The following is a 16838-nucleotide window of genomic DNA, read 5'->3' on the forward strand; positions in this document are numbered from 1 at the left end:
GGTTCCATCCTCAATTCCCCCTACCCCCCAAATCAAAGATTTTTAGCTGCCCCTCTATTCAACACACTCATGTACACCACCAGCTATCATGAGCTTGTGCTATCCAAACAGCAGCAGATTAGTTTAAAAGTACTCTTCTTTCCCTTGGTGCAGAATTGTTTCATGGTCTGCCAAAGCCCAGGTATGCCCATGGAACATACTGCATGCATGAGCACCATCTGCTGCATGTCATCATAGAGGAGAAAAAAGTGATATCTGTGTACTGAGGTGATCTGTGCAGCAACTCTGAGAGTTGGCTGTGTTTAATTGCAACAATTAACAATGTGCATATGTTTAGTAAAATCCAAACTGCATTTATCAGCATCTCACAGGAACCTCCTAGCCCACTGGTCTCCAGGCTGTGAGATCAATGATTAGTGAGGTCCATGAAGGGCACTATGGGAATACTGTGCATAATCAGGGAGGGAGGATCAGGAGCTACTCTCCTGAGTGGTGCAATATGAGAGAAGCCTTCCACAAAATTATGAATGTCTCAGAAACAAACCTGGCAAAGCCTCAAATAATGTAGGATGTTAAGGGACCAACAAATCCTTCTCCATATTTCACCATCTGAACGTATCACCTAGGGATCTTGTTACAAGTAATAATTCTGTTTCTGTAGGTCTGACACAGGGTCTGAGATTCTGCACTTCTAAGGGACTGCTGGTCCAAGGATAAAAATCTGCCTGACAAAAGTATAAAGCAACAGGGAGTTCCTATAACCCCAGGGGTTCGGGAAGCTGAGGCAAGAGGATCCAAAGTTCAAAGCCAGCCTTAGCAATCTAGTGAGGCCCTAAGCAACTTAGCAAGACCCTGTTTCAAAATAAAAAATATGGGCTGGGGTTGTGGCTCAGCGGGAGAGCGCTCACCTCGCACGTGGGAGACCCTGGGTTTGATCCTCAGCACCACATAAAAATAAATGAATAAAGTAAGGGTATTGTGTCCAACTGCAACTAAAAAATAAATATTTAAAAAAAAAAAAAAAAAAAGAACTGGGAATGTGATTCAGTGGTTGAGCACCCCTCAGTTCAATGTCCAGTACCAGAAAAAAAAAAATAAAAAAGGAAGGCAGGCAGGCAGGCAGGCAGGCAGTAAAGCGGAGTGGGGGTATGGGTTTGATCCTCAGCACCACAACAACTAAAAAAAAAAAAAAAAAAAAAAACTTAAAAGAAAAAGTATAAAGCAGAGCTGTCCAACAGAAATGAGAGACAGACACAAACACAACACACACACATTTTAAGTGGTTTAGGAAGCACACTTAAAAAAGTAAAAATAGGGACTGGGATTGTGGCAGTACTGGTAGAGTGCTTGCCTAGCATCTGTGAGGCACTGGGTTCGATTCTCAGCACTGCATATAAATAAATAAAAGTCCACTGACAACTAAAAAATATTTTTTAAAAATAAAAAATATTAATTTTAATAATTTTACTTATTTAACCCAATGTTGTCAAAATATGATCATTTGCACATCATCATATACAATACAAAGTAGTTATTAATGAAATATGATACATCGGTGTTGTTTCACACTAACTCTAACATCCAGTGTGTATAACTTACAGTTAAAATATCAGTGGTCAGCAGTCACATATGACAAGTGGTCACCATATCAGACAATTCTGGACAAAAGAACCAAGGTAACAGATGAGACTGGGACACAGGGAGGAAAATTTTTAATATGCTGGGTAAAGTATTATGTGACAAGTTAGTAGCAAATGGTGGTGAAAAATAGAAGCAAAAATATAAGGAGCTTTCTACACCCAGCTGAGGTGTTTTAGAAGGAGTTCCTGAGGTCTTTCTGGTAAGGGCATGAAAACCACTTTGGTGTTCTGGCACATACATTGCTGGTGGTCTGGAATAGTCTGCACAGACAAGGATTATGTTAGAGACTATTGTGATTAACCAGGCAAAGATTAACAGAAACGATCACACTGGAAATGGAAAAGAAGCAAAAGTCCCAAGATATTTAGGCACCAAAGGGATTTTATGATCAGTTTGCTATGGAAAGTGAAAGGCAGAGAGGTATGAAGGATGAATTCTGGGTTCAGTGATGAATCCATGGTGGAGATTAGAAATCAGGCATGGTGGTGCACATCTGTAATCCCAGAGACTCCAGAGACTGAGGCAGGAGGATCTAAAGTTCAAGGCCAGCAAAGGCCCTAAGCTTAGCGAGACCCTGTCTCAAAATTTAAAAATAAATCAATTTTTTTTTAAAAAAAAGTTTGTAAGAGCTGGGGCTGTGGCTCAGCGGTAGTGCACTTGCCTGGCATGTGTGAGGCACTGGGTTCGATTCTCAGCACCACATAAGATAAATAAAGGTCTATCAACATCTTAAAAAAAAATTTTTTTTTTTATTAGAAATTAGAAATTAGAAATTGAGGACAGGGATTAGAGAAGGTAAAAGAACAATTTCCATTTGGATCATGCTGCATTTGAGGGATCTTAGCAACACACACAGGCATTCCCAGAGTTCAGAAGAGCAGCTGAGACTGCACATGTAGATATGAGTGTCTATATGCACATTTCAGTTCAAGAAGCACAGGAGACCCCCCCCCCTAGACAACCTTTCCAGAGAAATCAACATTCCAGCAAAGGGCAAAGGAAATGAGCCCGTAGAGGTCACTGCAAAAATAGTTCAAAAGAAAAGGAGACGAGTTTCTTTTTTGTTGTGTGTGTGTGTGAATTAAACATCTTTTTCAGAACTACAATTACAGCATGGGTAATGTGAGAATTAAACTCTCTATAAAAACAAAGGGAGTTCCTCTTCAGGGCACAAGAAGCAGCACCCATTCCCAGAAAGCAACAAAGAATGCAAAAGTATCTTTGTGGTTGAAATTTCACAAATATGCAGAATGGTATGGGGTTTTAATTACTCTTCTCCAAAACACCAGCCCCTGAAGATGGGGAGGGGGAGTGAAGATAACTCTACCATCCCCAGCTCATAAACCCTAAGTGGGATCCACTGTGTACAAACTTCTGTTGTTAAATCAACAGAAAATAAATATGACTGGAGCAGAAGCAAGCCTGTCTTTTTAAGTCCAGATGTTTTCTTTCCAAACTTCAAGATTTAGGGCCTCAAAAACATAATGAAAATGTTAAGAAAAACTGCACATACCAAAACATAACAGAAACCCAGTTGCTGCAAAAACTGACATTTTGATCAACCTAAAGTACTTTGTTTTCCAGAAACAAAGTAGGGTTTTTCGTGTGTGTGTATAATATGCCCATCTAGAAAAGGTTAAATTACAAAACTTAATGTGTTCCATGATAACAAAATATCATTTGTTTTTTATTTTCTTTTTCTTCCTTCTGGTGGTGCTAGAGACGGAATCCAGGACCTTGTGCATACTAGGAAAGTGCTTTACTAGCACTGAGCTACACCCCCAGCCCCAAATGTCACTTTTTAACATTTCAAGTGTCATATAAAAACTTAAAACTTCCTTTAATCTATGATCTGATCCCAAAGACTCTTGACAATGTAATTTTTCCTCTTTTTTTTGCAGTGCTAGGGACTGAACCCACAGTCTCATGCATGCTAGGCAAGCACTTTAACAATGAGCAGCTACATTCCTAGCCCTTGACAATGTAATTCTTAAGAATTACCATCAACCAATGAATAAGTGGGTCTAACAATTCAAAGCAAAGCATTCAATAGAGGGAAGGGAAATTAATATAGTTGTACTTCCACAAATAAAATGCTTATCTAAGTATGTGGACTACTGTTAAGTCTCTTCCTTTAATTTGTTTTCAATATTGTCTTAGTGTTTTTGCAATGAATAAAAATAAAGAGAACACTACCCTTATAACTTTATAAGCATATGTACAATGAGCACTGATAAATATCTTTGTGTTTACAAAGTTACACATATATGTACAATTAACAAAGGGGCAGAATTTCCTCAGCTTCAGAATCTGCCAGCCATCAGCAAAGAATCACCTTCACCTGCACTGCAAAACCAGAGAGGGTTGCAGCTCCAAGCATCCAGGCCCTGGGGCCCCGTAAGGTTTCCTAACTCTTCCTCCTTAGGTGACATGGTACCTGGAACAAATGAGGCCCTCCTTCTCCACTTCCTAGGCATCCTCCCCAGCCCACTGCCAGCTCTACCTTCCTCCTGAAGCCAGCTGTACTTGGCCCTCATCTTCATCTCCTTTCCCACTGCTGGTCTAACTCCTGTACTTGTGTGCTATTCCTCAGGGGAAGAAAAAGTCTACCATACAGGATTATAATTAACTAATCTGATAACAGCCCTTAATGATGACTTAAAGTGTACCCCTCCCAGGCAAAATGTTCTGCACTTAAACCCACGTGGTTAGGAAGGACAGAAGAGCCAGGAGAAAGGTCCAATCCCTGAAACCATTCCAACAGCCCACCCACCTCTGCCTCTGGCCAGCCCTACCTGAGGACTCTACACTAGGCATCCTCCCAGCCTCCTGCCCTACCTCTCCAGAGCTCCCAGGCAATCATCTGCAGGGAAGGGAAGGGAAAACATGACAGAGGGAAAATCAAATTATCAGCTCAGAGAAAGAAAAGACTGGGGTGGAAAGACTGGGTGTGAAAGTCTCAATTTAAAATGTGGAGGCAATAAGCTACATGCTAATTGGACACCCACAGGGATTCCTTCAACAAACTGAAGAGTCACACTGGCTCATGGGGTATAAATAAAGTCTATATTTTTTCTCTCAAAGTGGAATGTAAAACTTTTGATTTGTCTCAAGATTTCTTTTGCTAGAATAGGCTGACACAGCAAGTTATCCAAGAACCAAAACACAACACCGGTTTATTTCTGGCTCATGTAATGGTACATCCATGACAAGTCACCTCCTCTGTCATTCAGGAACCTGTGCTAGTAAGGCAAGCTGGGATATAAAATGGTAGACATCGCTTACTCAAGCACTCCCCTGGGTAACACTGTCACATGGCCACACCTACCTGCAAGAGAAGCTGGGATACAGAGTCTAACACATGCCCACTAGGAAGAGAAGATACCGACTTCGGCAGCTGTACACCCTGAAAGATTTTCTACTGCCAAAGAGTGAAGAAATGGAGTCTGTTGTCACAGGCATATTTAATGTTCATCTTTTCCACTGTTTTCACTTCCTAAAAATCACCTTTTAAAAATGTTTTCTTACCAGACACGGTGGCCCATGCCTGTAATCCCACTGACTCGGCTGATTGAGGTAAGAGGATCTCAAGTTTAATGTCAGCCTCAGCAAGACTATGTCTTAAAATAAGTAATAAAAAGGGTTGGGGATGAACCTCAGTAGCAGAGCTCCCCTGGTTACAATCTCTAGTACACACACACACACACAAAATCCTATTATTCTGAATATCATATGATCTAAAAAATCATAAATATTATAATGAAAAGAAAAAACAGTATTATTTTTAAGTGGTTTAAAAGGAGGGGTTTAAGTGGTTTGGAAGGTGGGGAAGAAATAATCACTTTTAGTGGACTATATATAACACAAGACGATATCCTGGAGCTGGCAATAGATGCATCTGGTAATTAAATGCATTCCTATAAACCCATACTAAACAGTTAAAACCAGTCACAAAATCATATGCCATTCAAAACCTAGCTATGAATCTGTCTATACTATACGGGTCATTCAATAAATTTATATTTCTAAAATAGTGTTCCAAATACTTCCTTAACCCATACCCCCAATGCCCACCAGTGGTACCAAGGATTGAACCCAGAGGTATTTTACCACTGAGCTACATCCTCAACCTTTCTTCATTTTTTACTTTGAGAGAGGGCTTTGCCAAGTTACCCAGGCTGAACTTAAACTTGCAATCCTCCTGCCACCACCTCTGTAATTGCTGAAATTACCAGTGTACATCATCATACCCAGCCAAGTTTCCCAAATTCTTAATGAATTCTTAATGAATTCATTAGGGAAACGGAGGGAGGAGAGTTAAGAAGGAATTCAAATTTATTACAGCTAGTTTTACACACTGCCTCACTTAATCCCCATGTTAATACAATAAAACAGAAGTGATTCTAGTTTGATGGACTGAAGGATTAAGGATTAGATAAACCGAGGGGAGCTGGAGGTGTAGTTAGTGGTAGAGCCCGTGACTAGCATATGTGGAGCACTGGGTTCAATCCTCAGCACCACATAAAAATAAATAAAGATATTGTGTCCTTCTACAACTACATCTAAAAATAATAATAACTTTAAAAAAAAGATTAGATAAGCCTAGAAACCAAATGCAAGATCCAGCTTCAGACATAAGCAAGCACTGCCACTTACTACTAATGGTGACCTTCCCTCCAAACTGGAACCACTGTGGTCAGAGAAGGGGACAGAGATGGGCACTCTCACCCAGGCGAGCACAGCAAGGGTCCCCTCCATTGGCAGACTTCCCATCACCTCTAAATATGCTCTGTACAAGAAATTTATTAGGTAGAGAAAAAGTTACTATCTGACATGGCCAGTTCAGAAGGAAATGATCTGAAGCCCATGGCCTTAGAGGAGTCCACAGAAGAGCCTCACCAGAACACTTGCCCACATGCACAGAGCCTCCTTTATTTTGGGCAACATACTCTTCAATACCAGTAGATGGCCAAGAAGCACTAGGCATTTGAAGGAAACTACTATGGGGAAAGAGAGAAGCCAAAGCAAACAACGAAAGTAGAGTTTGGAAATAGACTCTACGTGGAAAGATAACTTTGTAGAAACCAGCTTACTATTATCAGAGAAAAGAACGAACCATGAAACAATGTCAGTACCATATATAAAAGGAACATCCAAAAAACAACATTTTGGAATGTGGAAAAAAAAGAGTATATACATTTAAGACTCAAAGGAAGCATTGGAAAATGAGGTTAAACAAAATCTCCTAGAAATCTAGAACAAAAATACAAAGAACTGAAAAATAAGTTTAGAGCCAGTCAAAAGGATGAAAAGTCTGATGTCCCTCCAGCAATACTGTGCATCAAAAGGAGACCACCTTCAGAGTGCTAAGAGATGCTGGGAGCCATTAGCCAAGTAGGTATGACAATTTCCAGAGACAGTCTCCAACAGAGACTTTACCAAACCATGAAACTTCTCAAGATAAAATTATGACATTTGCTGATAGTGAAGGTCTCAAAAGATGACACACTCTGTATTTGAATATAAGAGATGTTTCATAATTGAAGAAGATTTGGGAGATGAATCAATAGTAAGTAGACAGGAAATTAAGCAAAGAAAAAGTATCATTAATCCCAGCAACTGCAAAATATTGTGCAGGAAAAATAATAATAAGTATGTATAATAATAAGTATGTATTATACAGTGATAGCATTTGTAATGAAAACAATATAGTATTGGGAATGTGGTTCCCATGGCAGAGCGTAGGTGAGATTCTGGGTTGGAGCCCCAGCACTACAAAAAGAAAAAATAAATAAAATTTAAAAAATAAGTACAATGGGGCTGGGGATGTGGCTCAAACGGTAGCGCGCTCGCCTGGCATGCGTGCGGCCCGGGTTTGATCCTCAGCACCACATACAAACAAAGATGTTGTGTCCGCCGAGAATTAAAAAATAAATATTAAAATTCTCTCTCAAAAAAAAAAGTACAAGAGAGCTATAAAATCTTTGGTTTAACTCAATGATAGAGTGCTTGCCTGGTGTGCACCAGGCCCTGGGTTAGACCCCCAGCCCGGCAAAAAAAAAAAAACAATGTCAACACTGAATACTGTTAACTCACTGCTCCTCTAAGAGGGCTATTTTGCCCCCAAGGGACAACTGGCAATATCTGGAGATAGGTGGAGGGGTGTGACTAGCACCTTGTGGGAAGAGGCCAGGGAGGCTACTACAAAAGACAGTCTCACAACTGAGAATTATTTGGGCCAAAATGTCAGCAGCGCCAAGGCTGAAAAAAAAAAAAAAATTCTCTTCCAAACAAAATTATGATGTAATTACATTGAGAGTGCGAGGGGTTAAAAAAAATGTAGCTGGGAGAAGGCAGGCTGGCAGTTAAAGAGTGTGGGGGAAGGGCTGGGGATGTGGCTCAAGCGGTAGCATGCTTGTGGCCCAGGTGCGGCCCGGGTTCGATCCTCAGCACCACATACAAACAAAGATGTTGTGTCCGCTGAAAACTAAAAAATAAATATTAAAATTCTCTCTCTCTTTAAAAAAAAAAAAAAGAGTGGGGGAAAATCTAAACCGTAACCTCCTATAGGGGGAAGAACAAAACACCAACAAAAGTGGCAGCTATATACAATGCAAACCCACTGTTTAAGGATAGAGATGGCTGTGCCAAAAGACACAAGTTCAATGGCTGTCTCTAGGGAGGGGAGCTGTTGGTATGTAACAACTCAGAAGAGTCTTTTGATTATTTACTCTGTGCAAGAGCCACTTTGATTAACATAAAAACAAACTATCAAAAAGATACATTTTTTGACACTTTGTCTCCTTTCTTCTTCCAGTAAGTAAGCCTTTCAAGGGCACACAATCTACCCAGCCTGGTTTCTCCTTGACCTCAGTATTTGCCTTTGATCTGAAAATCTTATTCACTTTTGGCCAAAAGAAAGGTAACCCCTACCCTTCCTAGCCAATCCAGAACACTGTTTTTCTGCCATCTTCATACAACAGATGCAGTCAACATCACTTGCAACTTAATACTTAGGGATTAAAAAAAAAAAAAAAGTTACCTTTTCAATTCAGAAAACCTAGCTTAAGGTTCAACTATAGTGAGGTTAGTTTTCTGAGTTGTTTTTTGTTTTGTTTTATTCTTGCCCTAGTGGGGATGGAATCCAGGGCCTCATACATGCTAGACAAGTGTCTACCACTGACTAAACCCCCAGTCCCAATTATTTTTTAATGATAAACCATCTTCGTTTCCCCAACAAGAAGTCTACATTCATTCATATCCATAAAAGGAGCAGGCTCCATCTCCTACAATGCAAATTTTTGCTCAAACAAGGTAACAGGAAAATAATTCTTTCAAACTATACCCTCCTTGTATCAGAGGCTGACAGTGCTTTGTTAGTTTGTTTTGCTTGTTTGGGGTGGAGCTGGGGATAGAAGCCCCACACATGCTAGGCAAATACTCTACCACTGAGCTACATCCCCCAGTCCCGGTCAATTTTTTTTTTTTTTTTTTTTTTTTAAGGTCTAAAAGAGTACATGGAATTCAGAGTTCTCTCAAAATCCTTGTTGTGGGTTAAAATTTTTAGCTCACATATGTAAGAAAAGCTGTGGCTTGTAGAAACCTGTAGAATTTCTGCTCAAAGTGTTGCCCTACTCCTACCTGGTCTTTGAAACTAAAAGACAACCTGAATAAAGACTATTCAGCCTTCATACCCTAAAATTATCTTGTAGAATCTCTCCACATGCCCAGGGTGCAAAAAAAAAAAAAAATCCACACAGCCTAGGGCTTTCCTCCTCTGCCCCTAAGAGCTTGGTCACAAATCCAGGTTTATCTGCATGCTGACAGTAAACAACCTTGGGAGAGGAGACAAGTCCAAACTGTATTTCTTTAAATTAAAAAAAAAAAAAAAAAAAAACAGCCCTCCCCAAGTGAGGAGCCCAGTTTCTTTGGCCATGAAATACAAAAATGGTTAAGAAACCCTAGCTCATTATGACAAGGTGAAAACTACTATTTGTTATTCCACATTTAGCTCTCAGGAGAACTAGTTTTTCCCCCCCAACAGACAGATGTTAGGACATGTTAAGAAATACTCATAACTGAGCCACGAAGACCAAATTCAGCATGGTTCAGAAGTGTGATACATAGCTTAAGTTATAGCTTTTCATAATCCTCGAAGCCTCTGGATTTATAGGTGTGAGTCAAGCACACTAATGTCTCAAAGAGGAAGAATCCTCCACCCGTTGAACCTCAAAGCCTCCAGGTACCAGACCTTGGAAAAGAACTTTAAAAGGCAGTTTGCCACCCCCCTGTCCAAAACATCTCTGGAGGAACAAGGATTAGAATTCAGCAGGGCCAAGTTAATTTGAAGGCTGGGAAAGGGTAATAAAGATCTATTTGAAAGCCGGTTGGCAAGGAAGGTCTCCCAACTGAAAAGGTCTTTCAGCACAGGAAAGAAACTCACCTCATGTTTTTTAAGCATACTATTAATTCTCAAGTACAAATGAGCCTTTAGAAGTACACTCATCCTAATAATTCAGAAAACACTGTAACTGCTATCAAAAAGGGAATGGGTTTTACAATTCCAAAGACCTGCTATGGCCACAGCACTCAGGCATGCCATAAGGCAGAGGGTCGCAAACTCTCACCCACCTACCATTTCTCAGACACCCATAAAAGCAGCAGCTTTGCCAGCTACAAATCATGAATTGTGGGTAAACACAGAAGTTGACCCAAATCTACAAAATTCAGATCCATCAGTTCCAGATCTACTGCTGAATTCAAGGACCCCTCTTTTTCAAAGACTTAACTAATATTTGACAAAGAACTTGGCTCCTAACAAATATAAGGACATAAAGAGCAGCTGCTCTGACTTCCCCAGTCCCCAGGTCAATGCTGACCCCGATTCAGCTGGTCCCCTAAAGTGAACCCCCCTTATCAAATCACTGTAATGTGAGAGGCTTGGGATCTCTCATTCCCACGCATCCCTAACGATCTGTCCTTCTGAGCCCTCTGCCATCTTGGTCTAATGCTTTATGTAGGATATAGTGTACACGCCACCAAATGTGCCCCGATTCTGCCTTGAGCATTCACAATAAAAAACATTCATAATGTTCTCACATCCAGCAAAATGCCCTATCTGAAGCACTCTGAGAGGGCAAGTCAGGTGGGGAGCCTATGGAAATCTTCAAGCATCCAGCTCCAGAGCAGTCCAGTCCCCCTCCAAGACTGCTCTGTTACCAAAGGCAACCTGAAAACTAATGGGTACCCAAGGGCGCTGCCAGGGGAGGGACTAGGCCAGGTCCAAAAGAATGTCTTCTTCGAAGGTTCTGGCATTCTTAGTGGGGGGACTCCAAGAAACGATGAATAGGCGGGGCTGAGGCTTCATTCCTTTGTCCTTAACAAACATTCCTGAGGCAGCAGGGGGCCGCCTGACACCCAGCTGGTGTACTTAATGTTTCCAAATGAATAGTATTCCCCAAATGCCTGTTGGGAATTCAAGCCACTAGGGTGAAGTTTATAAGTCAGCACCCTCTCCTCCCCCATTGAAGTTTTCTGTTGGCTGAACAGATGAGGAAAGAATATGCAAAACTAGCAGGACTGCAAATCTCCACTGTGTCTGCTTACACAGGCCCTGAGACAGGGTCCTGAAATACTAGCAAGTCTCTGCAGGGTCTTAGAGTGGGGACATTATTCCTGCTTTCTCTGTAAAAAGAGCAAGGAAAAAAATAGGTTCTCAAGCATTTTTTACTAACAACAGGAAGATTTCGAGCTACATATGCTGCCATCGGTCAGCAGAGTTCTCGATGGTTTTCAAGCACGCACCTCAAATTCCATAAATATTAAGCTCCCTGGAAGTTAGTGTCCTTTAACTTTATACTAGACCCAGAGAAAAGTCAGACCTTACCCAGGCCACTCAGCATGACTATAAAATGCAGTACTGGGGAGTCCCACTTGATATTTCCTTTTTCTGGCTATGAAAATGCAGATGAAGCAAGTATCTGTTTGCCTTTTACTATGTAAATAACTCCTTTCTCAGGACCAATACTTGGAAAGAAAACAGCCCTCCACACAAACAGTGGAAATGCCAGGGGCCTCCAAACACACCACCCTCAAGGCCAGGGTTGGCAAAAAGAATTAAATAAACACAAAGACACTTTAAGAGCAAAGGTGACACACCATTAACTCAACAAAGTGATTCACAACTGGGTTAACGTAAAGCAACAACTGGGGATATATCTGGTTGTCACACCTGTGGACAGATAACCAATGGTATCTAGCAAGTAGAGGCCAGGGAATCTGGGGAACAGTCCCCACAACAGAGAATCATTCAACACAAAATGTCAACAGTGCCAAGGTTGAAAATTTGTCACCTAATGAATGTCACCAAGTTATTCAACATGACATTGCCAAGAAATTCCAGATGCAAGTAGATAGCACTGATTGGAGGAGAAGGAGGGATGAAGATTCAGGGTCCTTCCCAGGACTCCCCAGGTTTGTGATTTCAGTATACACCATTTAATCTCTCTTGGCCACAGCTGTTTCAACTATTAAAATAGGCTAATGAAACTCCTCCATCTGAAGGTTAGTACTGAACCAGCCTTGTTCTTAACATCCCTTCCAGTCTCTTGCTCTCTGTGCTGCTGGGGATATACCCAGGACCTTGCACATACTAGGCAAGAGCTCCACCCCCAGCTCCTTCCAGTTCTAAAATGTACACTCCTGTGAGACTTTCGAATGACACCACTTTAATCATTAAAAAAAAAAAAAAAAAAGTGTCCTCTTGCTGTTGGATCAAACTACTCTCAATTCAAAGCTGGCTAAATAGAAAATAAATTGTGCAAATCCCAAGGCTCCAATAAGTAACCATTTAATTACAAAGTATTTTTAAAGTGCAAAAGAACTATTTCAAGAATTATTGTTTAATGATTTCTGATGATTTTTTCAGTAGCCACTGGGAAGGGAAGATTCAAAATCTGGATTAATTCAAATTCTGGTGGTAGAATAATTTTCCCTAGTCTCCAACACAACAGTTTGCTTTCACCGTTTAAGTGGCCATAAATGGACACATTTTCCTTCTCCCTTTTAAATAATGTGACAGTTAATTACCAGCTCTCAGGCTATATGCAAACATCACCAGTGATCTTAACACAGGAGAAAAACACGTAGGTGAAATATTGCTGATACTATGCAATAGAACACGCAGCTAATATATATGCATGCACAAGTTAGGGTTCAACAGCACATATCTATTTACATATATATATATATATATATATATATATATATGTGTGTGTGTGTGTGTGTGTGTGTGTGCACGCGCGCGCAGGGAAATAAGGGACAAATGCCCTCAGATTTTCTGAATCCCCTCCATTCTAAGCAACAAAACCACATTGGAGCATGTGTAAAAGTTAAGTAGGGCTGGAAATACAGATCAGTAGTAGAGTGCTTAGCATTACTGGGCTTGACCAGCAACATCTTTCAATTTCTAGAAATAGGAAGAACCAGGGGGCCACTAAGAATGCAGAGTTTTTAGAACTTGGAGTACCTGTACAAAAGAACAACTTCTGATGAAACTAGTGTATTTCAGAGTTGAAGTAACCTCCACCAACCTTCTTACACCATGCAGGGCCAAAACACAAGACTTCATGTCAAATAATATTTTATAAATTATTCCATCTGCTATAAAGATAGAATTTTTAAAAACATTTTTAAATTTAATATTTTTTTTGTACTGGGGATTGAACTCAGGGGTACTTGAACATTGAGCCACATCCCCACCCCTATTTTGTATTTTTATTTAGAGACAGGGTCTCACTGAGTTGCTTAGTGTCTCCATGCAGTTGCAGAGGCTGGCTTTGAACTTATGATTCTCCTGCCTCAGCCTCCCAAGCTGCTTGGGATTACAGGCCTGTGCCACCGTGCCTGGCTACATTGTTTTAAGAAAAGAAGTACATGAAATGCTAAAGATCTGTGTTATTTACCTGACATCTTTTCAATTGCTGACATCAGAAATGGTCTTTAAGGGCTGGGGATATAGATCAGTTGGTAGAGTGCTTGACTCTCATGGGTTCAATCCATTTAAAAAAGGAAGAAAGAAAAAAAAGAAAGAAATGGCCTCTAAAACCTTGTTTTAAAGGCACAAGCTAATGTACTTTAAGAAATATTCAGAAGCATGTCCTGGATGGGCAGGGTAAACACTCTATGACTGCCCACTGATTTTTCAAAGATTCCAATTTGATAAAGGATCACATCCTTAAATTTATAACAATGACAACCTCTTTCCTGAGGACACTGTCTTTCCTGAATTCAACATAAATTCAGTGTACAGTTATGCAAGTATCCCCTTCAAGTCTCCAGTTTTATAAATGTAAGAGAGGACCTGGGGTTGTAGCTCTGTTGTGGAATACTCATCGAGTGGGCAAAGACCTACAGGTTCAACCCCCAGTCCGAGGAGAGACAGGAAGAAAGAAAATACAGAATAGAGAAATTTGGCATTTCATTTGCTATTTGGACCACAAAGCCATCTCATTTCCCTAATTCACTACCGGTGGGGTGGGTTAGGAGTCACTTAATTTCTTCCTGCTGTGGTGAGGGAGAAAAGCAGAGAAAAACAGTAAGTCACCTTCAAAAGCTTCTAGTAGCCAGGAATATTTACATTTTAAAGGGGACTTTGTCCCTAACACCCTAACAATGGCTGAGCTCAACGCTTTTCAAAGAAACTGACCACTAGACACTTTCAACTAGCAGAAAACAGACTGGTTTGCTGTTTGTTTCTACAGGTTTATCCAGATTTGGATGGTAAGTTTCAAGATGAATTTTGTTTTGAGATAAGAGAGTTCCAGTTCTAAAGCAACCCTTCCCCAATACATGCATATTCCAGTTGACGCAAATTAGTACTTTCTTCAAGTCCTACTTTCATAAGCACAATGAAAAGTTTCTGTAAGTTTCTGCAGGTATCTAGTGCGCATAGATATAGGTCTGGAAGCTGAAAGTCAGTAAATATTGATGCGCTGATGGAAATCGAGAAGCTGGGCAGGCGGCAGCTGCCAGTCTGGGTTTCATAGTGATAACGGGTACAGAACTAGTGACCCTAGAGAAGCAAACAGGTGGGGACGATTCTGTCTACCCCCTGGCTCCTAGGAATGTTCCTCCTCTCACCTCCGGACCGCCCCGCAGGTAGAAGTCGCCCTCTGGAAGACCAGGAGTCAGAGGGGACTCTACCAGGCCCTTTCCCGGAGGGGGAGGGGAAAGGGATCCGGAACGGGAGCCATTTAAACTCAGTTCGGCGCCTGAAATCTCCTGAGAGCGGCCGCGGTGAAGCCGGAACCACACACCTTTGTCAGCCTCGGTGCCCAGGTCTCTGCCGCTGACTCGAGCAGTCGCACGCCTCGGAACAGAGGGCTGCTCCCTCCGGTACTCCCTACCCCGGACAATACTAAGCGTCGCGGCCACTTCGGGACTGTCACCGCGCGGGCCCCGCGGCTGCCTTACCTTGGTGATGACCAGCGGCTCGCCATGCTCGCGGCCGCCCTTCAGGGTGAAGCCCCACGGCGCGCCGCCGCTAAGCTGCACCTCCACCAGCCGCCCGCCGTCGGCAGCCCGCGCCTCGGCCTCCGCCAGGCGCTCGGGCCGCGCACGGGGCTCGGCGCCCTCCATGGCGCTGGGCGCGGGGTGCTCAGCCCCCCGGGCCAGCTCGGCCCGCGCCCATGCACTCTGAGGAGCCCCAGCAGGCCAGAGACAAGGGAAGCTCCGGGTGCCCTCGCCGCAGACGGCCACTAGCGAACTGGCGCTGCAACTTGGGAGGAAAGTGCCGGCCGGCCCCGGAGGGAGCCGGGAGGGCAGGCGCGCGGCGCGCGGGGGAGGGGTGGGCGGGGAGGGGGCGGGAGGGGCGGGGCAGGCGCTCGCTGTAGCTCGAGCCTCACGGCCGGGGCCGGGGGCGGGGCGCGCGCGCTCGGGGGCGCCAGCCCGGGGCCCCGGGGGTAGGAGGGGGCGGGGTCAGGGGCGCGCTCGGGGCCCGAGCGAGCGAGGCGCACCGGGCAGGAGCTCGCGCCCACGGGCTTCGGTCCTACGCGCCCGCGTAGGTTCTTGTTGGAAGGGGCGCGCTCAGGGAATTGGCCGGGCAGAAGTAAGGCGATCATGCTCTGGGCCAGCGCCGCCAGCAAGGACCTTGGCGGCCAGGGAGGCGGCCTGAGGTCCCGCCCTTCCTCCCGCGCGAGGGCTTGGCAGCGCTTGAAGGCTCTGGGCGGGTCAACCCGCCGCCCTGGACTCCGGGCCGCAGCAGGTGAGGCGGCGGAAGCGCCCGCTTGCTGCTGGGCGGGGCGCGGCGGCGGTGGCCAGAGCCCGGGTCCTTCCTTCTTAGAGCGCGCCTCCCTCCTGGCACCCCCGCCTTTGTTGCGGCTGGTCCCCGGAGGCCGCACAGGTGAGGGCGGAAGCATGGCAGGAGGCCCTCCTGCGTACCTGCGCTGTTTCTGTGCGGCCACTTCTTGGGTGCATTGGGACGGTCTGTACTTTCAGCCCTCAGTGTGCACGGACGCTCTCCTACCCCGGGTTGCAACACCCGAGAGATTCCCCACCCTGGGCGTATTGCGGGTCTCGCCTTAAAGCCTGGCCCACAGTGGGTGTCCTGAAAGCCTGGACTGGAGAAGGATTCTCGACCTGTTCCGGTGAAGGCCTTCCCAGCCTCCCACAAGTTCTCTCCTGTGGCGCCAGCCCGCATAATGAATGGCTTCTTGTGGGCTTTTCCTATTGTCATAGCTCAGGAAGTTTTTCTTTCAAACCTTGCTTTTTTTATCTTTCATAGAATTGTTCCAGGAGTTCTTAATGTCTGTCCCCACGTTTACATCTTCTACAAAAGGGAAGTGGTGGTCTGGATTTAATGAAAATGTGTAGATAGCACTGCCCCTTTTCAGTTTCCATGAAATTCCAACCCACATTAAAAATATCTGTACTGATAGGTATTTGCATGCTTTGCAAAAGTTCTCTCTCTCTCTCTCTCTCTCTCTCTCTCTCTCTCTCTCTCCATTGCTATCTGTATATGTAGCTGGGCGCTGGTGAACACCTGTTTTCCTCAAAGTGGCTCCATCAGGTGAAGATGCTGGGAGCTAATGGAAAAAACAAACTGGGAAACCACTGGACCAAGAGTTCGGCATCCCTGGGTCTTTGGGCTCCGCTACTGAAACCGGATTGAGGAATTATACCTCTGGTCTGAGTTTCTT

The 16838-nt window shown here is 43.6% G+C and overlaps 1 protein-coding gene across 1 annotated transcript in view; it reads right to left on the reverse strand.

Moving 5' to 3' along the window:
- The window catches only part of LOC114106849 (protein Shroom2), a 132686-nt gene extending 117407 nt beyond the window's left edge, over positions 1 to 15279 (reverse strand). Inside the window, exon 1 of the mRNA XM_027954018.2 lies at positions 15115 to 15279. Within this exon, the coding sequence (XP_027809819.2) occupies positions 15115 to 15279 (165 nt within the window). The remainder of the gene's footprint in view (positions 1 to 15114) is intronic.
- Positions 15280 to 16838: the final 1559 nt, after the last annotated feature.

The sequence above is a fragment of the Marmota flaviventris genome, chromosome Y (genome assembly GCF_047511675.1).
Source record: "Marmota flaviventris isolate mMarFla1 chromosome Y, mMarFla1.hap1, whole genome shotgun sequence".
NCBI classification, from domain to species: Eukaryota; Metazoa; Chordata; class Mammalia; order Rodentia; family Sciuridae; genus Marmota; species Marmota flaviventris.